This window comes from Zosterops lateralis, assembly GCF_965231275.1.
Source record: "Zosterops lateralis genome assembly, chromosome: 4".
Taxonomy (NCBI): Eukaryota; Metazoa; Chordata; class Aves; order Passeriformes; family Zosteropidae; genus Zosterops; species Zosterops lateralis.
Window position 1 is genome coordinate 40,826,994 of NC_139765.1, and position 26,476 is coordinate 40,853,469.

General features: G+C 37.9%; 1 protein-coding gene across 4 annotated transcripts in view; it reads right to left on the reverse strand.

The window, feature by feature from the left end:
- Positions 1-1,395: 1,395 nt before the first annotated feature.
- Positions 1,396-26,476, reverse strand: part of TBC1D30 (TBC1 domain family member 30) — a gene marked incomplete at its 5' end in the record, with an annotated part of 50,698 nt that continues 25,617 nt past the window's right edge. For 2 of the 4 annotated variants that reach the window (XM_083859014.1, XM_083859015.1), the window contains 12 exons: positions 1,396-4,812; positions 6,137-6,193; positions 6,386-6,592; positions 8,252-8,391; positions 8,564-8,676; positions 13,805-13,910; positions 16,691-16,859; positions 18,229-18,397; positions 20,120-20,305; positions 21,195-21,320; positions 24,195-24,260; positions 24,656-24,717. In XM_083859014.1, coding sequence (XP_083715140.1) covers positions 4,031-4,812; positions 6,137-6,193; positions 6,386-6,592; positions 8,252-8,391; positions 8,564-8,676; positions 13,805-13,910; positions 16,691-16,859; positions 18,229-18,397; positions 20,120-20,305; positions 21,195-21,320; positions 24,195-24,260; positions 24,656-24,717 — 2,183 coding nt within the window. In that variant the 3' untranslated portion in view covers positions 1,396-4,030. The remainder of the gene's footprint in view (positions 4,813-6,136; positions 6,194-6,385; positions 6,593-8,251; positions 8,392-8,563; positions 8,677-13,804; positions 13,911-16,690; positions 16,860-18,228; positions 18,398-20,119; positions 20,306-21,194; positions 21,321-24,194; positions 24,261-24,655; positions 24,718-26,476) is intronic. The other 2 variants (XM_083859016.1, XM_083859017.1) reach the window with 1 other exon arrangement.

Genomic DNA, 26,476 nt, shown 5'->3' on the forward strand with positions numbered 1-26,476 from the left:
ACCCTTCACACATGTATTTTGCTGCAGTGTGCTGAATTCGCCCCTCCCACAAAGGAGCACACCTTCCCAAGGATGCTGTTAACACAGGTGTTCAAAGGGGTCCAAGCAGCTTCTGGCTTCCTGAGAAACCAGTCCCCTCACCAGTCCCTGCTGGGGAATGGCACACAGCCTGAGGGTGCTTGTCTGGTGTCTCGGACCACTGCGTGTCTCAAATCACTGGCAGGCCTCTATGACAACCCCCTCCCTGAATGAATCACCCACAAAAAGCAAGAAAAACTGGAGCAAACAAAGTGTTGACTAGGATAGGGATGCATTTGGATGAGTTTTCTGTCTCATGGTACTTCAGTGGAGCTGGTGTCAGATGATACTGGCTCCCTGCCACTCAGCCAGATGCTACTACTGCCCATGGATGGGCACAAGATAACTCCTTGCAAAGAAGGTCAAGGAAAACTGCAGTACAGTGAAACTACTCACCTTTTTTCTCTATGAAAAACTTCACATGGTTTAAAATAGATGTGAAAGTTTGATACAGATTTTTAGTCTTGAATTTTGAAAATGAGCTTTTACCTGAATTGGAAATACCAGGGTAAAGGGCTGCATTTTACTTTTGCATAAAATAATGTTTTGTTATCTTTCTAGCAACCACTCAGGTTGTTTTGAATGGAGGTAGGATTTTTGTGAGGCACACAAAATCAAATTTGCACTATAGCTATAGTTGCAGTCGTGGATGAAATCAATTTTTGCTGACAGCAATTCTACTATCTGCTATTTTTACCCCCAAAACATAGACAATCTCAAATAATTTCTGAATAGCTGTGGACCTGTTTCCACTTGGAAATCTGTCCCAATAAATGGAAATGTCACTTGGTCACAGGGAAGAGAGCATTAGAACAAGAAGGCTCAAGGAGAACATAGTGTTTACAGAGCAAACTACCACCATCATATATCCCAGCACCACCAGTGCTGCAATACCACTCTTCCAAGCACAACTTGCTTCATCACAAGACCTCAATTGCTCAAGGGATTCTTTAAGGAAAAATAATGGGAAACTTCTCTGGAGCCCCCTGGTTCTCTGGACCTCATCTTAATGTTCTGTCTCAGTACTAGGCAATGAAGTTGCTTTTGCTGTATGCTCCAACAGTAGTTCAGATAGAGAGTGAATATCCTTTGAGGTTCAGACATGTACCTTTGAAGCAGCTAACGTGACTCTCAGGTTTATTAGGGTTTTTTATGACCCGGGATTCCAAGGCTGGTGGTTCATGTGGGTCCAAGGGAGTGTTTTTCCCTCTCTGACCTCTGAAGTGTTTGAGTCTGAGTCTGTGCTGAGCTCAGCATGAGAATGATGTGGAGTCTCAAGGTCTTGGTTTCTCACATTGTTTATTAATTCTTATCTTACAATTCTCTGTGTCCGGCCAAGATGTTCACAGCAGCTTGGACACGATGTGACTCTCCCCGTGATGGGAGGTCACTCTGCTTTTATTCAGATAACTACATGGTTATTATTTACCATTTCATACCAATCAATGCCTATCACCTATACTAACAGAGTAATTTCTACTTTGACCCAATCCACTGAAACTACTTTGTACCCACATCACTGCAGAAGATGGATGCCAAGGGAGAAGAAGAACTCAGGGTTCCACCCTAATTCCACCATCTTGTCCCCTTGCATCTACATTCTAAAAATCCCAAAACTTCAAAATCTTCTACATGGTGATAAACTACACTACTGTCTTTTACACATTTGTGACTTGTAATTCTTCTCTGTGTTGGATGATTTTCACATGGACCAAAATCAAAGCCTGTGTCTTCCTGGGCTCTGTGCCAGGCAAACCCCCCTGCACAGACCCCAGACCCTCTTTCTCGGGTCCCAGGCCTCTCTGCCGAGGTCTGTGACCTTCCAGGGCGCCCAGAGGGGTGCCTTGGATTCCAACAAGTGACATTCTATTTTCTCATCAAGCAGTACTTTCAGGAAATTTCCTGCAGCAAGCATCAGCAAACTAATGCACTGAGTAGCTGTGTTTCCTTCACCTCAATCCTAACAGTCCAAGACCTGAGTGCACATTAGTAAATTATTATTCGTTCTGAATCATTAGAATGTGTTGCATAATTTACTGATTTCCTACTGCTTGCTTCACAAAATGTTGCAAATTCATGCACATACTTGGACCATTTTAGCAGGTTTGGCAGACTGACAGTCCTTTTATTTGTATGGGTTCAGCATACAGCCGCGTGACACACTGAAGCTAAGAAAAACTGGGGAAGATGATTCAGAGGAAAATTTTTGAGAAGTCCATTTCTTCTAATTCAGTGCAAAAACAATTCACATACAGTCCATAATCAATGACTAAATTCTACATTATTTTAAATTTACTTAGTGCTGTAAGTAATCATCAGTGACAATACTACTATCACCTGGAAATAAGGCAGGGCAAGATCTGATCTACATCTGTTTTATATTTATAGTGTTCATACTTGTACACTATTTTATATGCATACACTTATATGAAATAACAGCAAAATAAAATTGTTCCCACAGCCATGAACAGAGTATATTATACAGCTTATAAATTATGGTATACAGTGAAACTGGTATCACATACTATAGGTTATGGAATACATTAATAGATAATGATATGTTAATTTGGAAATTTAACAAAGAATTTTAAAAGCAAGTAAGGTATTACCTACAATGGTGCTGATTCACCATTACTGCAGTTTAAAATACTGGCCCTTTTATGCCACAGGAAACTTGGAATCAAGGTAATGAATCACAGTCAGTACATACCATTTGACAGAGCTGCAATGATTTAAGAACCACCTGATTTCTTGGAGTTTGAGTACTTGATTTTGCAGTCCTGAAGTTGAATGATCTCTCTTTAGTTTCTCTATCTGCCTCTATTTTATCTATCTATCTATATAGATAGATAGATAGATAAATACTTGTCTTACATTATTCATCAGCTCTGCTTTTTGATTTGGAAATAAATACTCAGTTTATCACTTTCACACCAAACAGAAACCAAGACATGGAAGCCCAAGGGCACATCCCATTAACATAGTGGCTGATGTGTTGGCTTTTAATGGGAAGTGGCACTCTAAGTATCTAATCACTCTATTTATAGAATTTAAACCCCTAAACTACTTTGGAACATTCATATATTTTACCTACTGTTAAACTGGCAAATATTATTTAACTACAAGTCTAATCTAGATAATAGCTTTTAAATCCAGTGAAGCCAGATGCGTCGGAATAATAATCATACAACTCTACAAATAGTTGTACCTAGTTACTAATTTTACAGTGCTGCAACTCTCCAGCAGTAAGTAACAGAAATGTATGTACACACGTAACAGAGAAGGAGCAAACCTGTGTTGTGGGTGGAATTGTATCTGCTATTCTCATGCTTAATGTTTAGGTTTATATTAAAAAATAGTAGCAGCAGAGAGTTGCTGTGGGAAGAGAAGCAGAAAATGTTGTTCAAGACTATCTGAAGCCACATGTCACAAAGTGACACTTTTGATTGCTAGGGTTGCTTGTGCTTCTGTAAGTCGTGGCTTCTCCAGCTACTCCCAGAGCGTGATGATGAGGTTGGAGAGGAAGCTGCTTAACAGTCACAAAAACTGTTACACCTGTCTGCTGCACTGGACAATTTGTCCTTCGAGCTCAGAAAGACAGGAGGCAGCCATGGGGGGCTGAGGGGTTAAAGGCAGCTGGTGATTTAATGTCTGAGTTAGACCTTAGGAAACAGTATACTTCACATTGCAAATTAATGTTTATTTTCCACAGGACCATCAGAATTAACAATAGGGTGCCAGAGTGCATCTTCACTAATCTATCCCATAACAACACAGAATTACAATTTTCAAAGACACACGTCTATATTTCTGGTAACCACTTTTGTCCCTGTTACTTAATTAGCAATTAGAAATGCTTTGGGACACACATACACATGCACACATTAAAAAAAAAAAATGGCAATACAAATTCTTTTGTTTTTGTCAGAAATAGTAAGTACCAGGTAGCACATCATCGTTTCCTGGTCCCGCTGTTGCCACTGACAGATTTATTGAAACTTCTGCTCATTTGTGGGAAGTGTACAGTTGGTGTTCTTTCAGTGGGGCCATACAGCCCTAAATTCCTGGCTGTAGCTGACTTTCGGAGAGGCTTGACGCTGGGAAAAGGATTGAAGACTTGGGGCTTTGGGTTCCCAGGCTGGGGCGATTTAGCCAGGTTTCCACTGTCTCTGGAGGAAGTGGAAGACTCTGATAAACGTGGCTGGCTGGACTGATGGGATGTTGGTTCCACATTGGTTTGGGTATCTGAGGTGAGCTCCAGTGCTTCCAGTTTTAGCTGAACCACGGTCATGTTTGTACTGCTGTCCGTAGAGGCAGGCTCAGACGACTGCTGGTCAGCTTTCCGAGTAGTCCTGTCATCCAAACCACCTTCTTCTCTTTCTCCAAAGTCAGAATGTTTGGAAGTCTCCTCTTTTGCACCAGGACTATTTGTTTTACAGCTCTCACTCTGCTCATCTATTAGTCCTATGGTATCCCCGTAGCCCAGCTGGCCTTTGGCCCTAGCAATGTTCTTCCGATGAACTCGGATGTGAGTGCGCCACGGAGAGTTCAGTTTTGTTTTAAGATCTTCTTGGGGAATGGGAGACATCTTCCCTGTAGCATGGCTTGGGATGTGAATAACAGCGTTTTTGAGAGACTTGTTATTCAATTTCATCTTCTTTCCTAAAAGGAGGTGGTTTATCACTGGGGAATGGTTTACCTGAGAAGGGAGGAGGCTGGTAACTGGCCCCTTGTCTGAAAGAAAGCATTTAAAAGAAACACAGTATTGTTAAAGAACAAAACAAATTAATGTTCTAAGGATCTACCACCAAACTTGATACTTTTCTTGAGGTAGGGCAAAGGTTTCTAAGACAGAATGTATTTTTAAAAAAACAATCCAAACTCAAAAATCATGACTAAATTTCACTTATGTCTTAGAGTTGAACACAAAGCAGCACCTTCTATATAAGGATTTTCTCCTCTCCCTCAGTGCTTTGCACCTATGGGTAAGTCCTGAGCCAGGAATACCATGAAAATAAATAATTTTAAAAAATAGCTTCTTGATTTTTGGAATTGCACTGAAACTGATAGTTTAATATTAATATTGGCTTCTGATATTTTCCCTCTCCTTCATTTACCTTCCAACAGCAAGAGGCTATTCAGTCTCCATATCAGGTCAGTCACATAAGCCTCTCCATGAAGCTTGTGTGACTGGAAAATGGAAAACGCATTAAAGTACTTTTAATGTATAAAACCACGTCTTATTAAGCTAGAGGAGTAGACTCAGAATTAGTGATTAGATGACAGTTTGATTAAGTGACAGACCCAGCCCTGTATCATGATTAGTAAGATTAGAAAGATTTGTGTTTGGAAGGTAGGGGTTGGCATACTTGGAAATCAACATTTTACTGTTTGCACTGTTTCTGTTGGTTACAGCCTTTGTTCAAAGCAAACACTTCACTAATATTAAAATTAAAAAAAAATCCTTCTAAATCATGTAAATGAAAAGTTGCAGCTCCATGTATTCCAATGCTCCTGCTAGCACAGGTTTAGACAATCTAGAAGAGAAATAAAAATTCTCCACAGTGACCCACTTGCATGGTTCAATGGTGAACTTAGAAAAATGACACCTAAGCAGGGAGGAATGAGTGGAGTGGGCTGTGCTCAGCTTGTACACCCAGTAAAACCTTCAGCTTTGCATTTCATGCCAACCCCTGCACTGTTGAGTCTGACAACTAGGGAGACAGACTTCATAACATGGGTTTTTAAATAAGGGGCTGATGTCCACCTCAGTCCTCACAACAGTATCATTATGGCTAGGGAAACTGCCAGCCACAAAGGAACATGTAAGCCAGTTCCTTCAGTTGCATAATTTGCCATGCCCAGATGAATTCAGAAGAGTCTGGATAACACAGACCAGCTAGGAATCTACCTGACATATGATCTGAAGCATCCTCATCTCTGCATTCACTTTTTCCAGTGGATCAGTATGTCAATTCCAAGAATGCCAAAGACTTAAAGTTTTAAATCAGAGAGATCACCACAATGCACCCAAGATAACAAAGCCACTTTTAAATACCATTGTTTAGTTGGTCCCTGGGACCTAAGAAAATCCCAGGGTCATCATCTTCAGATCCTGACAAAAGAAGAAAAAATATCACCTTCTTGTTTTCTGTCTGCATGAAGTGGTACCCACTTTACTACTAATTTAATGTATTTCATTGGTCTTTCTTATTTTGTCTATTTGGTTAAATGTAAAAGAATGTCATTTGCCTGATGAAGTTAGTTCATAATAAATCAGGAAATTAAGCACATCTTGATGTGTTACCTGCTCTGATATACACATGGTGAACCTGCTGTTGCTGCTTCTTCTTTATCCTGGAATATTGCTTTTTCAGTGCGTTAATATCAGTGGTCATACGCTCCATCATCATGCTGTTAAAAGCAGTGTGATAGTCACTTCTGCAAGAGTCTATTGCTCCTGGACTTAATTCTGCAATGTTACTGGAACCAAGATTTTGTTCTTCATTCTGATCTGTAGAAGGAGGGAATAAAGTGGACATGAGGAGTAAATTGACATACTCAAGAGATATATCTGTACTTCTAGAGATTATTTCCAAGGGAAATCTGTGCCTGATTCCTACCATCTTATTTAACTGTAGTCTTTAATTTAAAAGTTTATTATAATATGCATATTTAACTAAGTTGGGCTATTTACACTAAGTATTATAAATAGCACTACTGCTTAAGAATAGCATTATTTATTTTAAAGAATAAAAAAGACAATTAACATGGCAATGCAAAGTTATAAGCACAGCTCTTCAAATGTCCAAAAGTACACCAAGCCACCACTGAAGTAATTCAGTAACAGACTATTAAAGATACTCGGTTGTCATAGAGGCCAACAATGCAAGTCATAAAATGCATTTACAGTTAAGCAGGCATGAGATTAAACCACCAACGTAGTGCTACCAGCAAGAAGCATCAAGAAACAGAACACCACAGGGAGAAGGCTGCTAGTAGCAACAAAAGGGATATGCACAGAGCAGCTGAGGATCAGACAACTTGAGAGTATCTCTGACCAACAGCTGCAGAGCAACAGCAGCAGGGCAATTTATTTTCACAGCTGTTTCTGATGCACCAACCTGGCACTCCAGGGTCAGGGGGATAATTCTTTTTCAAGGAATGTTTATTTGTCTTTGGCTTAGTTTGCAACAGCAATTTGATGTTCTGACTAAGTGCTAGTTTGAAGCAGCAGGTAGAGAGTCCCTCAGGAAGGGAAAAACAAAACACCACAGCAATCGAGAGGAAAATTGCAGCTTACAAGTCTCAGCAAAACCAAGACACAAGAATGATGAAGTGTGAACAGCAACTGTTACATCAGTCTGGGGTTTTTTTGAGGGTAAGGTGGTGGTGAATTGGGGATAAATAAAAATGGCCTCTCCCAAGATACTGTGAAATCACTGTTGATCCAGTACCATTTCATAAAGGCTGTAGCAAGTTAACAAATGTTCTTTGCTTTTCTTGTATGGATCAACATTTTGATCTGCTTATAGAGAATTTGCACTGGTGTACACACAATTCTGTCAAGAAATTTTGTTTCAGCACAGAAGGATTTGAAAAATAGTGACATTTTGTCAAAACACCCTAAACTATAAATATTTTTTAAAAGTGTGAATACATTCACATTTATGTGAATATGTATCCAAAACATACAACAATCTGAAGGTTTGGCCAAAAGGGCAGTGAAATCACTTACAGAATTACTCACTGCTGATAGGTTCCAGTATTAGCCATGCATATGCTAATAAAGATCGAGATCACTTATTAAAGGTACACCCTGCAGAAAATGCTGACTACCTAACAGCTGTCTCAGAAATATGCATGGATTTAGGGTGGAATTTTTTTAACATACGCTTCTTTTTTTGTGTGTGGGCAACACTATGGGGTAGTTTTGTTAACCATTACTGTAGCCAAATCCTTAGCTCACACCATCATTTACTGTGCACCTACAGCCTTCCAACCTGGCTTTGACAACATCTTCATGGAGCACAGAGCAAGTCATTTGCTGTAACATCAATGTGAATAGAAAACACATTTTCCATAGCAGCTTTCACACACAGGCCTGCAGACGATTTCTGCCAGGTCATATAGATTTTAACTGCATTTTCCAAAATTAAAAAAGTCACTTTACCTTTCATCTGTTTTTGGTATTTTTGGAGCTCTGGTGCCAAAAACCCACTTAATGGTCCAAGACAACCAATTGCATTAGCAATTGAGTCTTCATCATCTAAGTCATTCTCATCATCGCTGTCTCTGGTTCTGCCTAACCTTCTGTCAAAAGAGAACATAAAAGAAGTAAAGAAGATACATTCTTAAATGTGAACATTACTGACCATTTAAATATTTTTTAGAAGCATAGAAGGGAGGATCCACCTGCCTTTTCATCATCTGCAGAGGGTAAACAATAACTCTATACACCATAAGCAGTGGATTTCAAACTTACCCTGAAAATGAAGTTGATTTTACTGCTGCAGGGAAAGGAGTAATATTGTATGTGTATTTCTCCCTTAATTCTGCCAGTTGTGGGAAAGGAAACTGAGCCATGGTGTAAACAGTCTAGGGGAAAAAAAAGGCAACTTTAAAAACTATTGTCATAATTAACAGTCTCACAAAATATTTTTCCATGAACAGAATTCCACAGTGTTGCAGGTATAAAGGCTGCAAATTCTTGCACATGCTGTAAGAAAATGGTCTAGTTTTATGATTCAGTCAGTATTTCCTGTAAGAAAAATAAAGACTGACTCACTAGAAAAACACACAGTTCAGATTAAAAAAAAAAAAAAAAAAAGGAACTGATAATATGAGCTGTAGGATCCTTTACAATTCCTATACTCATGTAATAATTATTGTCAATCCCTGCTTGCCAGCACACTGGAAATCCTCCTCCAATTATGATATCACATACATGAATGCATCATTTACAATATCTGGACTGTTAGCTGATTCATTATTTTACCTGAGAAGCTCAAGAGCTGGAGTGAAGGAAATCATGCCAGCACAAAAATAATAGCTAAAGAGGAATGATCCAACATTATCCAAGTTTTCTTCCGCCAGTTTCTAGTTTTGATTGATGGTTGGTTTTGAGGCTAAAGGTGGGGTTTGGCAGGGTAAAGGTAGTCGTTTTTCTAAAACAAGGTCATCAAAATGATAACAGATTTTCTTTACATCAATACTCAGAATTAAAAAGACACATAGTTGCAAATCCATTCCCTTTCAGCATTATTTTTCTTGTAAGTCACCAGCCAACTTGGTATAAAGATACATCACATTCATTGCAATATCACTGCTACATACTTTATTACATAGTTTATTTTTTTCCCTTTACTCTCTTTTTTTCCCTGCTTTTGTTCACTATTCATAACTTTCAAATAACTGCCAAATAGTTCATTCTGAGTCTCAATGCCAGAAGAAAAAAAAATTATATAATTTCCCATAGTTTCCCTAAAATATTAAAGCTTTTCCACATCCTGAAAATTAAATATCTTTTGAAAGACAGTACTATAAAATTTTCTCATTAGCTATGACAGTAAATCTTCACTTTTATATTTTTTTCCTGTGCTATTAAGTCAGTGACATTTTGATCTGAAGGCAAATGGCCTCAATTAAGATGAAAGGAAATTCTGAACAGTTTCTACATAATCCATTCTTAACCATGCCTTGTCTATGTTAAATACACTAAGGAAAACTGCAAACACGAATTCAGCACTAGACATTTCCTGGCATAAGGAGGGAAAAAAGTTTCGTTAATGGCAATGATGTATCTATCACTGAGGAGCAGGAAGGACACTCCTGTCTGAGTCAGAGACAGGGCAATAGTGCACCTTAACAGGCTTCTGTGTGAAAATGCTTTTACAGTTTGAACCATGCACAGACTCTAAGGAAAGGAAGATGCCTTCAAAAATCCAGAGCATGAACTGAAGTTTTGCCACTCCATTCAACTACATTGCTACTGTGAAAGAAAAATATTCTCTAGGGCCTGAACAGCGATTTTCCATCAGTCTACCAGACAATGGAATTTCATTATCTGGAGAATGACCTATCTCCAGCCCAACAAGTCTGCCTGCTTGTTTGATCTCCACCATACTTTCCAGTTCGTTTTTTTTCTTTCCATATGTTTCAACTGTCTCCGGAGATTTGTCTGGAATTTATTTCTACTCTTTATGTCAATGTCCCTCTCAGGTAACTTGTTCCATATGCTAGTTACCCTTTAAGTGAAACAGTCAACTCCAATTCCTCCATTTACTCCTTGCACCTACTGTTTCAGATTATGCTTTCAGCTTTTGCCTGACTCCAATCTGTGTCTCTTCCACATCTTCTACAATTTCTTTCATTTAGCATACATATTTGTAGCTTAATTATCATTATCAAGTTATAACTGCAGGCCTTGCTTACCGCTTGGCTAAGAGATCCACAAAACAAATTTCATGCCAGTGCAAGTTCCACTGGAAATTAAAAAAAATATTGTCAACCAACATCTCTGATATCCTCCCATCGACAATTCAGAGTCAAAGCATTCTTTTTCTAGTTTTTACACAGCCTTGGATGCCATTTGGTTAATTCTGGGGAACTGTCCCAGAGGGAAACTGCCTACACACAAAAGCATGATGCAGCCAAACTTAGCATCTTATTTACATAAGGGACAGATCCTGGGAACAAGAAAAGAGAAAAGGACAAAACCCCTCCATTCTCACCTTAAATCATTTGACAATCCTTTGCCTTACTCTAAAAATGCAAAGCTGTCTACAGCCTCAGCAGAACACCATATGGGAGATGATGGGCTGTGGTTTCCAAACAGGGTAAGCCATTTTGCAGTCAACTTATCAAACACATTTATCTCCATAGCTGCCCCTCACTGTTTAATGCTCTTCTTTCTTTTTGCTTTGATTAAGAAACAAAACAAAAAGCAAAAGCAAAAACAAACCCAAAAGAAAACAGAAAAAGTGTTACTCAAGTAGCACATTTGATTAACAAAGGGTAACTGCCTAGGGAAATAGTCCAAAGTGGTAGAGTAGCACAGAAGGATTAATCCCTGTTCCTCTTCATTCTAGTTAATACAAAAGGATACCTCTCCTCCAGCTGGCTTCTCATCTCCTCTGTGCTGCAATGTTTCTGGGTATACAAACTGAATTAGTTTAGTTGCTTGTAAAAATGCTCACTTTCTGACAAGGCATGAAAGCACAGATTCAGTCTAGCACACTCTGTTTAGAATATCTGCAGACACCTGGTGTACAGCCTTCTGTCTCCATGTTGGAACCAATACATACCCAGTCTAGAATCTGATGTGAACAGCACTTACCCTTTATTCACCCAAACTGTTCTTCCTGAAAAAGGAAGAAACTGTAGGCTGGCTTGCTCTTCCAATGCCTCCTTGCTCTCCTCAGTAAAACATTAAGAACTTTTGCCACCATAAGAACCAAATCTGCAAAAGCTTTAAGGTTCCTATCCTTAGTATAGGTACTGTCTGCATGGGAGACTGCAGCAACTATACATGTTGGCAGAGAGAATGAGGGCATGAGTCCCCTGCTCTGCTTTAGACATCTGCTCTGTCAACACTTCCCTTGAAGGATCAGTTGTATCTCCCTCCTCTAACTCCCAAAAGAAACAAGGCTCTTAGACCACAAATTGTTTTCCAGTGGTTGAGAAGTGGCTGTTACTCTGGCTTAAGTGAGCCTGGACAAGTAGTTTAGATGCAAATATAAGTGTTATGCAAGTCTAAAGAGAAGTGAGATGATTGCCACCAGTGAGCTCTACTGAAATGTGTAGGGAAGGCAAAGGATATTAATCCTTGAGCTATCTTGTAAGAAGTATTGGACGTAAATTCATCATTCTAATTTTTATAAGGGGAAAAGAAAAAAATAATTGAAAACAAAGCATCTTTGGAAGACTCCTCTGAAAAAACTTAAAGCAATTTAAAAAACAGCATGTTCAAGCAGCCTGGATCTTTTCATTAATGCAATGATTCATTTTTCTTAATTTTTTTCTCCAACCAGGTACATGGTAGCACTTATATGCTCTGATGGTAAACTCTTGTGGTTCCTTATTCCCTCCACTTAGGGTAAAGAGTGGAGACCTCAGAGATGGCTACATTGCCAGTGGCTGCCTTTGACTTGAAGAAAGCTATGCTAACTATACTGTGGTTTCTTCAACTGAGAGGACACACATAAACCAGATACACTGCTCCTCCATACACAGAACTTAAACCTGCCACATTCTCCACATCAGTGGCAATGCCATCTTACCTTAACACTCTTCTCAGTGTCACAAAATATACAGAGGAACTATGAGCACACAAATGTATTGTTCCAAATACTCATTTTTTGCTGAAGCACAAAAAGATTGCTATTTTACTAGTATTTGTAATTGCAAGAGGTAAAAAACAAAACAAAAACCATCCTTCCATCCCTCCAACCAGTAAGTTACCCATGCCTTATCTTCTATTACACACAGCAGCAAAGAAAGAAGTCCACAGAGTCACAAAAGACCACTCAGCTTTCCTAAAATTATTCTTATTCACAAATGTCACATCTTGATTTTGTACCACACTGGAGACCAGAAACTGAAACACAATGAGAAGATGTCAGCTTGTGCTGCCCTCCTTACGCACCCTCACTATCTGAACTGTCTTGTCAGGAGCCTTAACACATTTTTAAAAACCATGTGAGTACCTCTGACCAGTTGCATTTCCATTTTTGAAGCAAAACAAAGCCACAGCACTCACTTCTCCCATTCCTAGAGCTTCCTCATCAGACAAAATAATGATGACCAAAATAATAAAACTGCAAATAGTGTAATTTAACACAGTCTGCCAACAATGTAATAGAAGCCAACTGCTAACAACTGTTATTAAACTTGTGCAGCTTCACAGACTGACTTTTTTCCTTTCCCTAAGTCAGGTACCAAGTTTCAGGTGAATTATGTTCTCTGTACTTGCACTAGTTTAATCACTCTGCTCTAACTCATCAAAAGGAAAGTTCCAGAACAATTGCACAAAGTCCTTATAAATCACATAAGTAGACAACACCTTAAAAATGTCACAAGAATAAATGTAACTGTAAAGTAATAAATTTTATCTGCTATACTAAAGGCCCTTTCCTTTCCCAGAACAACATGGGTCTTTGTTCTCATACAATGACCTATGCTTTAAGTATTCAGAGACTGCAATCATCTTCAAATGTCTTTGTTTACAGTACACTACTGACTGTTCATGGTGGGGTTTTTTCTTAAATCGTGAAGGTCTTTTTATACACTTTTTACTTCATAAACTGTTATTTCCCACAGTGTCTGCAGAATTGAATGGATACAGTGTAATAAAAAACTGACCAAAACATAAAAAAAAGGCAAAAGAACACCCTAAAAATGGTGACTACTAAAAGATTCTACATTTTACTTGTGTAAATGCAATTGACCATTATATCACAAAAGACTTTCAGCTGCCAACATAGAATAAATTTTTATTAAGTGAAGCCTAGTGGTTCTCTACATTTAATATATAAAATAAGATTCCAGCTCTAACCACATGTCATCTACTTGTTACATTGGCATGCTAGCTCACAGTTATCTGAAACTTTTATTCTTGGGAGAATTTAGGTTTCTGCAGTATCTGAACAAAAATGTAATTTGTTAGAAATCAATACCTGAAGAAATCAAACAGAAAACACAAAAAAATTATGTCACAATTACTCACCTGCATAAGTTCGTTGCTGTCAATCAGACTGTCTTCAAGCATTTCCTGAGTCAGCTTGCCCATAGTACTGTAAAACTCATCTGCTGTTTCACAACACTCAATCTGCCTACATCAAAATACATGTTTTTATTTTACTTTTACATATAATTCTACATATTCAAAACAGAACTGATTTTCTTGTCATTATAAAATATGCATTTCTGTTAGACAGCTTAACTTTTACATTTATTTGCAATTCTGCCTAGATTTCCAAATAATAAAACTGCACACAACATTGGAAAAGCTGCAGCAGTAAAAAGATACACTGACTGGAGCTTATTGTCCTGACTCCTCATGATAACAGATTCATATATCTCCAGACAGACTATTCCCTCTGCCCCTTTCACTTCTACAGCACGAGAATCAATACATTTTGCCTCCTACCAACACAAGAGAGTTCTCTCATCAGCTCAAAACAGGACCATAAAGACTTCTTGACCGCATCATCACCCATTCTTCACCAAAAGGCCAAATTCACTGTCTAAACTTTCCTTTTGTCAGACAGGAAGGTACTCACTGGCCAGAAACCATTCCTGTGGAATAAATTAAGTATAGGTGCATTCATACATGTCATTGTGTTAAAAAAGAACTAAGCTAATATAATGCAGAATGAAGGAAAATTCACTCATCGAATTTGTGAATGCTATTGTGAATGCTAAATTAGGGGTGGGAACTCTGTTAGTTTTGGTTGTTTGTTTGCTTTGGTAGTATGCTTTTGTTAGTCTTGTTTTGGGGAGAGGGGTTCAATTGGATATTTTTTTTTTTGCACTTTTCTTTAAATTTCTAAAAACAGAATCACTCTAAACACAGAGTGTCTTCTAAAGGAAGAAAAATATGAGTAATATGCTTTTGTGAGTTGGTGTTCTACATACAGTAGGGTCAGCTGCTAAACATCTCTCCTGTTGAGTGAAAATTTTGTTTTTCTTGTATCTCAAGGAACTGTATTGATGGCTACATATTGTAGCCTCTCCTCTAAAACACAGATGCTGGAATGATGAAAAAAAAAAGCCTTTTTTCTTCAGTAATAGAAGAAGCAGCTTCCTTCGATCTTCAGCACCTATACACAACAACCATTGAGCTATGAAACTCCCACTGAAATCTTAACAGAGTTTGGGTAAAATAATGATTATGTAGCTAAAAAAAAAAAAATCTAAAATCAGTAGAAACAATGGTTATGTAGCCAATCATCACAAACTTACGGCTTACCTGCCCTGAAACCTTCATTCTCTCATGACCTCCACATACTGCTTTCTCCACTGCACCTATATTTAACTTCCACATTCTCCTTCAGCCTCTCTCAAAGCACAAGTATGATTGAGCCACCCACATTTTAAAAATGCACTTCTCACCCTATTTTCATTTTGAGAATGAATCTTGAGAAGTATGAAGATCATGAGACTACTAAACATTATTTCAAGCCCCACCTCTTTAAATCCCCCCCTGCTCTAGTTTTAATGGTGGACAAAGAGAAACAAAAATATCTTCTCCCAGTATAAACAGTGCCCAATCTTTTACCAGACCTTCTCCCATTCTCCACAAACAGCAGTTACAAGATGTGCAGTATGATCAGCTTATTCTTACACACATTCTTATATACTTCTTGATTTCATTCCTTTCAATTTTAAAAAATGTTTAATTTTTCTTTAAGCTTTATGGTAAAATCTTCAAAGTAGTAACTTCCTTTTTATCATGTTATGAGTTGTAACATTCATAATTACAGCTTTTAAGTGCACAGAGATCCACTGGAAGAACTTTTTATCTAAAACATTATGTGACTACATGTAGCTTAATCCTAATGCAAATGATTCATGCAAATTTCATTCATGAACTAAATATAAAAAAAGCTCTCAGGAAATTATTCTAATTATTATCCTTCAGCTTAAATGTACTAAACAAATCCTCTTACAAAGCTACTGGCCTGCAGTGCTAATTTATTCAGAAAGAAAAGAAATGAAACCTCCAAGGACAGAACTGAACATAAATCCCAGCAGTTCAATTTCAGAGAAAAAAGGAAGATGAGTTTTAATAAGCATCACAAGAAAAAAAACGATGCAGCTGCTGATGCCAGCTGAAAAATGTTTCCAGCTGAACTAACATCTGCTTGACCTGTCAGAGCTCACACCTCCCACTGAAGTCAGTGACAAAACTCATTTCTCTGGGAGCACTGTAAACTCCTTGGAAGGCAAATATTTGCTTTGACAACAGAGGGGTTTAAAGAACTAACCATCTCTTGTGTTCTGGCCATGTGGTGAGTTTCCAAGGCCATAAAGGACTGTATTAAAAACTTGGCTCAAATGTGCTTAAAAGCAGAGAAATTCAGGAAAATTAATTTTTAGGCCTTAACAGAAAAGACTCGAGTACCACAAGGTAATTCCCTTAGTAACACTGAACTCTTGTACTGGGCAAAGCCAATGGGCTGAAATCTTTAAGTTTCCTTAAGCGAAACTAAGGGAATTAACATCCTGACTTTCATGTACCAAACTAAACTACTTGGTCACCCTCAAGTCTCTGTGTGTGTCTTTACACAGAGTATTCATCAGTTCCTTCAGAGGTTTATATTCAGGAAAGTCCAACCTTGTAGCACAGCACAAAGACAATATAGACAGATAACTCCAACAACTGGAGACATTTTCTGCAAAAAGGGTCAATTAATTATCATCCCCATTCTGACAAGATGTCAGAATCATGTGTTTTTTAGAAACCATAAAGATCTTTTTTGCAGCTTTTTCAAAACAATCATTTTCCTGAAAGATTGCATCTTGTTTAGAATTGAGAACATCTTAAGGAAAACAAAAGTTAAACGTGGCTCATACTGAAAAGAAAAATTGGATAAAAATGACCACTTACTCTCCTAGCTTTGCCCAGATAGCCAAAGCTACTCTCAGTATAATTTCAGAGCCTTCAAAGAATACTGAATCCCAGATCTTCAGAACTGTATGGTTAGGCAGACAGGTGGCAAAGAGTGTCAGAAACCACTGCATTGTGAAGACATTTGTAAGTGGGGGTTCATAGCCTCCTGAAGTTAAAAAAACAAACAAGCAAAAAACAAGTTACTTGAAGTAACTGTAACTTACTATAATTTTACAATGAGTATAAACTGCTTAAAATCCACCATACATTCTAGCACCTGTTTTATTGCTCAAAACTTACTTAGCCTGCAGCTGTCCAAAGATAAGCTGAGAAGAACAATGGAAAAACTGCATAGTCACCTTCCGCTGTGTTACACTGAAAAAAACTAAGCAGTATCATTGGCTTTGGACTATAAACCCTGGAATACATCAACAGACCTTTTTTCCCTTATATCAGAGAGACTGTTTTTCCTTCCCCAAAGCCATATGAAATAAAAACTTCTATCAAAAAGAGAAACAATACAAACCCACCACCAACTTCCCCACAAAACGCTGCATTTTTTCACCAACTGATGGCATAAGTCTTTATTTACAAGGTGAAGGTGACTGTCTCTGTAAAGTCATATCTATTATTTTAATATCCTAGTGTACTTGTTAAGTTTCAGACAAAATGTATTTCAGTCTGAAACTCTAAACTTTTACTTTTTTGTTGTGCTCAGAGAACACTTTGTGCATTCCAGTATCAAGTGATGCACTGAAGGCCACAACCAGAGAGGCTAGTCTGTGAAAACTTTCAAACAGCAAATATTTCCTTGATACCATTTCTTTGTTTTTTATATAGTTTGGGCATAGACACATGGTACATAATAGCAGATCTTTTCCAAAGTGGAACTTAGCGTGCACTTAGCTTCCCATCTGAAAAAGAAACCAAATCAACTAACAAAAAACCTCTTGCCCTCCCGAGAACATTCCCAAATAAAATAGCTGTAAGTCTGGATGGAATACTATTCCAGAAAAAAAATATCACAGTGCAAAGCCAGTTTTCAGGTAGGAACCCAAGACATACTTCTGAGTTTTGCACCTGCATATTGGTAAGGATCCAGGTGAAGAAATACTAATCAGCCCCCACTGGCTCTCACACTGCAACTCTTCCCAGAATGGCTACATGAGCCAGCAACCACACGGAGCAGTAGGACACCTGTCTTGATCTAAGGCAAGAAATTACCTTTCCAAGGTAGCCCTTGTACTAAGCTCTGTGTTAGTGTTTTCACTCCATGCTTTGTACATTCTTGTCAACACAATTCTCTTCACAGTTAGTGGTGGGACCAAATTATTTCCCTTAATTTTTTCCTGGAAGTACCACCTATTTATGTTAAGGCTATCAATAATGGAAACCATCATATTTCATCTTAACAATTTAAAGTACATATTCTAAGCAATAAACTCATGTAAACACTTAAAACACTGTATTTTAAATCAGTGCTCAGATGAAACAACAGCAAGACAGAGTTTAATAGCATTTTCTGCTGGATGTACCTCCACTTTCTCTGTTAGCGGCTCTTTGCAGGGTGTCTAAGTGCTGGGACAGTTCAGGAAGCTTCATTCGTAAAAGATCTCGGAAAACAGCCATATCCACAGAGAGAGCACGGAGATTATTGACAAAGTAGCTATCAGGAAGCACCTTATCAATTAGGTAAATCATGATCTGTGGGAAAATGAAAGACCATCATGTAGGACTTACAGAGCAGTTACTTTCTAGGAATAACAGAGAAATAAAATTTCTCTTTTCCCTGAAGAATGAATTGGAGCCAGTGGCAACACATGCTTATGGTACCTCCACTTATATGGGAAGAAAATATTATCACTTTGAGCATCCTCAGATGCCCTAGGTATCCACACTTATTCAAGATGCAAAGGCCTCTTGAAACTGTAGAGAATTTATGAACCATGAAATTACTGAAATCAATGCCACAGTAAGCTATGCCCAAGCTGGCAGCATTACCCACACCAAAAGCAATCTTTGACACTTCTGATGTTGGAACTGTTTATGAGATTCTCCACTGCTGGAGAGTCTCACTGTCCCTTCTCTGGTTAATGCCACAACTAAAAGACTGAACTTGCAAATCCCCTATTTTCCCTCTCCAAAATGCAACATATTGTTCTTTAAAAAGAGATTCTCCATACATTTCACTGTGATGTGCTACCACGGGCTGCACTCCATCTTGTCACTTTAAAAGGTGCTAAATTAAGCAGCATGAGACATTTTAAGCAGACATCTGTTTCAAGTGAGGTAGCTCAACTACATGGATGGTAATGGATTAAATGGATACTGTCAAACTTTTGAGAATGAACAAATGCAACAAAAAATATGCAGAAGCTGATGTTTATCACCAGCCTAACAGAAGACACTGACCTTCACTTCAGGATCTTTTACGGTCTCTATGGCCACTCTACTAACCACATCCAGAGAGCCTGCATGCAGTCATCCCATCTGCATCTCATCTCCATTTCTCTCATATGAGCATCTTTACCATGTTTCATAAAGACCTTAATTCTTGAGAAAAGCATTGCACCTTCATATACAGGAGACAATCCTCCTTCCATCCCTTTCTTTCCATAAGATCCCCACAGAAACAGCTTCTCAGACACAGGACTACCAAGAGCACCACCTGGCATAGTTTCACTGCTTTCCCTTCTCTCCCAGCTGCTTGGGACCACATACTGACACTTGTCCTTGCAAGATTTCTTTGACAATAGCAGTCTTCTGTTCTGTGTCTTAAAGCATGTGGATCAGTTGCTCATCTTTTACTAATTTGACTCCAGTTCACATATATGAGCAAGTTTATTTAAGGAAATTGCACATGAACTTGCCAAATCTTAAACCATGTCCTGCAGTAAACCGTATTTCCATTTTCTGACATATTATAAATTTCACGAAGCTTTCTTTTATTTACAAGAAAAACCATCTAAGAAAACAAAATGTTGTAAGACTAATGCAGCCCAGAAACTACCTTTAAAGTGACTTACGTTCATTTTGAATTTTTAGTGTTTTCCTAGGATTTACTTTGAAATGTAGCCAATTTATTAACTGCCTCACATGGAGCTGCCACATAAGATGCTGATAGTGAAATTTTCATATTTCAGCTATCTTTGGTGTTTGCAAGCAGATTTAGGATTATGAGATAAAACAGCCTACAGTAAGTAGCGGTGGTCCTATTTACGTTTTTCAAAAAATAATTTAACAAACATTTAAACTATTCATTTTAGCTCAGACAGAATAACAAAACAAAAAATTCACCAATATACATCAGCTAACTCTTTTGAGTCCTGCTCTTTTAGGCTGTCTCCAAAATTCACACACTGGTTTATTCTAAAGTTCACTAACTAAAAGCAATCTTTGACACTGAAAAAAAATAATTTTACTCACTTTCAGGGCATCCCCTTCATTGCCCTCCATTACTTCCAGAATAAGTGCAGCTAGTATGTTAAATCCTTGACAATAGCCAACAGATTTATTCCATCTGGCATAAGCCAGCAAAACACGTTTCAATACCACTCGATCTTGCTCTGCCTCCTGGCCACAGTAAGAACTGCAGCCAGTTCGGTGAAGGTCCTTTAAAAGGAAAAAGAAATAAAAATAAAAAGGACAAGATAAGCAAAGAAAACATGTGTATTTTCTGTCCCTGGTTAGTTCTCTTGCCTGTCCCAGTTTTCCTTCCACCTCCACCCTCCAGTACATACTCCCAAAGTTGATGACAAGGTTTCTTTTTTAATCTGTTAAACCTTTAGCTTACCCAAAAGAAATAATTTCAGCAAGCTCTTAAGTAAACAAGTCCCCTAAAAGATGTTCATAAAGCATTGCCACAGAAGATATTAACAGATCTCTGGGTTTCAAACAGGCAAGACACGACAGCTGCTTAATTGAACAAAAAAGAGCAACTGTTTTTATCAAAGTATAAAAAAACTAGTAGACAACTGACTTTTCAAAACATACAAGCCAAAAACTGCCTTTGAAATCTAAGTGATTTATAAGAGAAAGGCAAAATGTACAAAATGGCTGACTGCTTTAAATATGAAACATTAATCAGCTGATAAATACAAATAGGCAAATGTGTTTCACTCCTATAAAACAACTGAAAAATGCTCACTTGCTGTATTTTAAAACACGCTTTTACTCCCAGAAAACATTTGTGTTTCTTCACAGAGAAGGAAAGAAACCCACTCATGTTCCTTTATCTTCACTGAACTCCAGTACTTTTTCAAAATAATAAAAAAAAAAAGTAAAACTGAAGGGAAAAAACCCCAGAAATAGCATTTTTCCCAGCTAACATTAACCAGACTAGTGCAAAAGACCAAAGCAGCCAAAAGCCCATCCCACTTAATTCCAAAGGGAATAAAGATACAATTTTAGACAAAGCAGTTGCAGTGATGAAAATAAATCCAATTTCAAATGTCAACTTTTCATGAAAAATTAGAAAAGAAGTAACAAATTAGCTGGCTACCTTTACTATCTGGATGCCCATGGAGTCATCATCAGGATTACTTCTTTCATTGAATGTGAAACGCATGGTTTTGTCCCAGTCAATGGCTATACTGTGTAAGTACTGATCAGCCAGAGTCAGCCAAACCTAGAAATACATATGGCAAATTTAATTATTTCTCTGATAAAATATAAAGTTTTGATATATATTGTTAGATGAACCTTATCAGCTTCACCCATATGCGATCTACTGTTAGACTTGAAATGTGCAGAAGAGAACTTTAGCTACAATAATTTTTGTACAATTAAAATAATACCTTGCTCCCTAAAACAGGAAGGAAATGGTCAGCATTAAGAATCCAGATCTGTGGACTGCCTACCAAGATACAAGTCAGTTGTCAATGAATTCACAGGGGCCCTCCAAGATGGAAACATAAGGCAAGAACCCCCTGTCAGTTCACACCTTCTATCCTCATAACCAACAAAGAGTTTTATAAAAGGATAACACTGCTGCCGGCTTTCCTCAAACTCATCCCTGAATACATCTCCTGGAAACTCCCAAAAGAAATCTAGCAGTGCTGGTGCTCCTCTTTATCAGAAGCCTCTTCTGATGACTGCAGAACAAATAGCATCTAGTGTTCACCATTTAGGATTGATCTGAAAGCATGACTTGGATCAGAACAACTTACTCTTACAAGTGGGCTTTCTAAACTGTTGGTACTACAGAGAGTTCTGAAACAAACATTTTCACTACTTTTAAAGCCTAATAATTGCCAGAACAGATTTATGTATGTGCAACCAAGACAAAGGCTGGACCTTTATTAAAGATTTGAAAACTTCCTGAACCATGAATCATACAATGACAACAAGTAACAATAAAGGATCCTTTTTTTTCAGGAAACTGAAAGAAATCATGAAAGCAAACTGGTCAAGTTTTATATCAGCCATTAATTCCCTCGAGTGAGAAAAACAATTTAGACACTTCCCACAGATTTAAACACTTAGATAAATGCATGATGAAGGAATTTATAGACAGCTTCAAGAATCTCATGTTTTCTGCATTTAAATGTCCCCTCCCACACTTTTGCAAAGCCACCCATGTGGAGGAATGCCACTGTTCTGCCTCAGCAGTACTGACATCCTACTGATGTTGTTTGACTGGATTCTTTATCTCTGCCAGCCCCAGAAGCCAAATGTCACATGCCACAACAATAATGTAGACGTCAACCTGCTCCTTTTACAAAGGAGGCAATCAGCATGCTGCCACAACAAAATACTTCCTCTATTTTATCTATCTTAAAATCCTTGTGAAACCAGGGAATGGCAGTAAAAAGATAATATCTCTCTTCTTACTACTACTTCTTTGGTTAGCATCATGTGATCACATGTGAGCAAACACAGAGATGGGCAGAGTGAAAAGGAAAGACAGACCTGAGTTGGATGATGTGGCAGAGCATACTCAAGTCTGCTGATTACACAGAACTGAGAGGAATGGCTGATAAGCCCAAGGACACCTTGACAGAATGGAAAAATGGTCTGACAAGAACTTCATAAAGTTCAACAAAGAGAAGTGCAAAATCCTGCCTCTGGGGAGAAACAATCCCAAGCACCAGTATATGCTGGGGACAGCCAGTTGCAAAGCATCTCTCCTATGCAGGAAGGCTGGAAGAGCTGGGACCATTCAGAATGGAGAAAAGGCAGCTATGGGGGAAACCTACCAGTGTGTATAAACACCTGAAAGGAGGATGCAAGGAGGATGAAGCCAGGCACTTCTCATCCGTGCCCAGTGACTGGACTGGAGATAACAAGCACAAACTGAAACACAGGAGGCTCTCCACAAACATCAACAAACACATTTTCACTGTAAGGGTGACTGAGCACTGACACAGATTCCCCAAAGAGGTTGTGGAATCTCCATCCTTGGAGATATTCAAAAGTCACCAGGACAGAGTCCTTGGCAACCAGCTGTGTGTCCCCCTGCTTGGGCAGACGGATTGGATCAGATGACCTCCAGAGGTCCTGTCCAAACTCAGCCCTTCTGTGATTCTGTGACCTCTGCCATTCATGTACCACAGAAAAGTATCTGAGACACTTTCTGGAATGTGGAAAACTAATATTTCAGGAAAGAAAAAACGCTGTTAGATGGGTATAATGATTTGCTGAAGTTGGAGATTAAAAATAAATTCATTGTAGTGTGAGGAAAACAATGCTACTAAGTCTTCTCTTCCTTCTCCCCTGATTTGTAAAGAGGTCCAGTTCAGTTTAGAAAGATAGCAGAAAGAGGAAAAGGAAATTAAGCTCATGCATCAGAAATATGTGGAACTACATATATTTTATAAATCTTCAAAAATATTATTTTTATTAAAACTGTGGTTTTAAAGCTGAGATTGAGTGACTCAGTTTTAAAGCAAAAAATATTAAGATATGCCTCCTTTTATAGTAGGAGACTTCAAATGTTGAACAATGCAATAAAGTAAGTCGAGCAAAACCCCAATAGATCCTTTCCTACAACACTAACTCAGTGCAATTTCCCATTAATGGTTCACTCTGCCATTCTACATCTCCTGACTCTGAAATTCCCTAATTTTGGCAATGCAAGAACTGTTTCTATGAACATTCTTGTCAGCATTAAGCATCTATCAACTTCACCTTCGTAAGTGTGACAGCCTACACTGCAGATACGTTCTCCTTTTAGCTGTCTTCAGCTGTGGGGGCAATTTCAGCAGTGCAATTTCTTGAGACTGATAGAATGAAGCAATAACATCTGCACCAGAATAAGTTACCTAAGCCTCAAGCAGAAAGAGTCCAACTATTGAAAATACTGTCTTCACCTATCTCCTCAGCCTTTCCAGCTGCCCTGTGAGGTTGTCACTGAATAATGTAAACAAGGAAAAATCCCCAGTACAACTTAAAAGGTCCAAATATTTGTTATAAAACCCACCAACAGATACTATTGATGTAATTCACCTCTCCTGAGAAACCTACAGGCAATACGGCCCACAAGGCATAGAGGTGTACCCACCTTTCTCCTCCATTCCTTTGGGATGCCTGTTGGCAGTCTGGCCACTGCTTTGAGTGCATCGTGCCACTAAAAGCAAAAGCATCCAAAAATGTAAAATATCCATCATTAGTTCAATGCTACAGTATAGCAACACTTACTACCTTACAGACATGCACATTCATTTCATTTTACTGCACACATTTCAGAGTTTAACTGCTTAATCCACTCACAAGAAAGATACAGATTAATTACTTGATGATGTGACAAAAGTGTAATATTCTAGAACACAAGGATTCAGGAAACATCTGAGTAAACAATGAAAGCCTATTCCATTTTCCAAATAGGAATGAAACAGTTCTTGATGCAATTGCAAATAATACGCTGATATTATGATGACAAATGCACTTCTGAACTAGGGTGAGCACCTTGACTGCAGAGAATCTACTCCTTCACAAACTCAAGAGAAAAATAAATCAAATTACCTGCTGAAAACCATTTTGACCTAAAGATGGCTCAAGAGTGAACTTCAATTTTGTATCAACCCCTAGAAAGAGAAAAAGGAAAAAAAAAAAAAAAAAAAGTCATTATTTCATTTAGATCAGAAGACAAAAAGAAGCCGCAAAACCCCAAACACAAAAATCCCACAGTTGAAACACAGAATTTTATCTTACTATTTTAACAACTACATTTCAAAACTTGTTTTGGTGAATTTTGTCCTCACAGTGGATCCCTTCACAAGGAACACATTACACACACGGACAAGATGTTTTTAAAATGCAGTAACATGCTCTTTAATTATGTAGTTTGGCACAACTCATTTCACTAATACTCATAAAGTTCACTGTTATACAAATTATACTAGTACACTGCAAACTGTTATATGCATCCACAGAAAAATATAACTGCAGAGACAGTTTCATCTATGCCAGCTCTTTGACATTAAGCCAGTCAAAACTAGTTTATAAGTTTGGCATGCTAAAATTATTATACTGTTCAGAATATATATATATATATATATATTTAATAATTCCTCAGACCATAATGCACATTTGGTCAGTATTGTTATTTAATTAGATTTTATTTTGGCCATATGAGCAAACTATTTTACTTGTTATGAAGCAGGCCTACTAATTGTTCATACAATATTACATAAAATACCAGAATCTCAAGTAGATCCCAATGTGGCACTGGAGTATGCCAGAACATGGTCAACAGTAAAATGTTTCATCTGCTTTCCATCCCACAGTTTGAATGTACTTTGAATTCTTTGGTCTTTCAAATGCCGCTGTCCACAGCCCGGTGCTGAACACGGCATCAGTTCACATCCCCTCCCTCACATCCGCTGGCACAAAGAATGAAACCCTCTTTTATTTTCCCTCCATAATTTCATACAATGGCATTGTTCCATATTTACAGTTATATTATGCATAGCTTCTCACCTTCCCAGAATATGAAGCTAAACATTTTAAATATAGAAATATATATATGCACACACACATTATATACACACACACAGAGAAAACCCAAACATACTATAATCCCACAAGGTTTTAAGGATGTAATATCCATGCTTATCAACTCACCAGTAACACCCAGTTCTTTGGAGGTCTAAACCCACAAGTCTGACAGAAAACCCAACTGTAGTGGCATTTGCTATTTATGGAATGTAAAATGCCTTTGAGCATTTGCATACTGAAGTAGTGGTAAGTAATTTTTAAGCCTTATAACCTAATAAATACGTACTTAAAGACAAAACTTTCTTCTCCATGGTTTTTTTTTTTTTTCTTTTTGGGGAGTGAGTAATAGAAACAAATAATAAATCACACAAACTCTAGTACTTTTTAAAATTTTAGCGTTTTAGAATTGCATCACTGAGACCTGGGGATTAGTGCTTTTGTTTCCCTGCCTCAGATCTAAAAGACATGCTTGTCAGATCTAGAAAAATAAAGGCTTCAAACCATAATAGATATGTCTTGAAAAAACATTGAAGGATTAACAGCTATTCCTGGAAGTAACTGTTTATTAGTATTCCTTCCCATAGTGCAGTGGCACTCGGCAGGGACTTCTAACAGATAAATCTTTTCATAATAATTCAAAGCAATGTAACAATGCCAGTAACCTAATAAGATTAAATTGTATCACATTTGCTGAACTTGGAAAATGTGAACCTCAATCTCAAGGGTAAAACCCTAATACATACTAGAATACATCATGACCAAGAACTCCTTTTGTTGAAGTAACAGATGCTGACATATTACCTTTGCTACCTTGTAACAAAGAACCAATAGGCTTCCAAAATAACC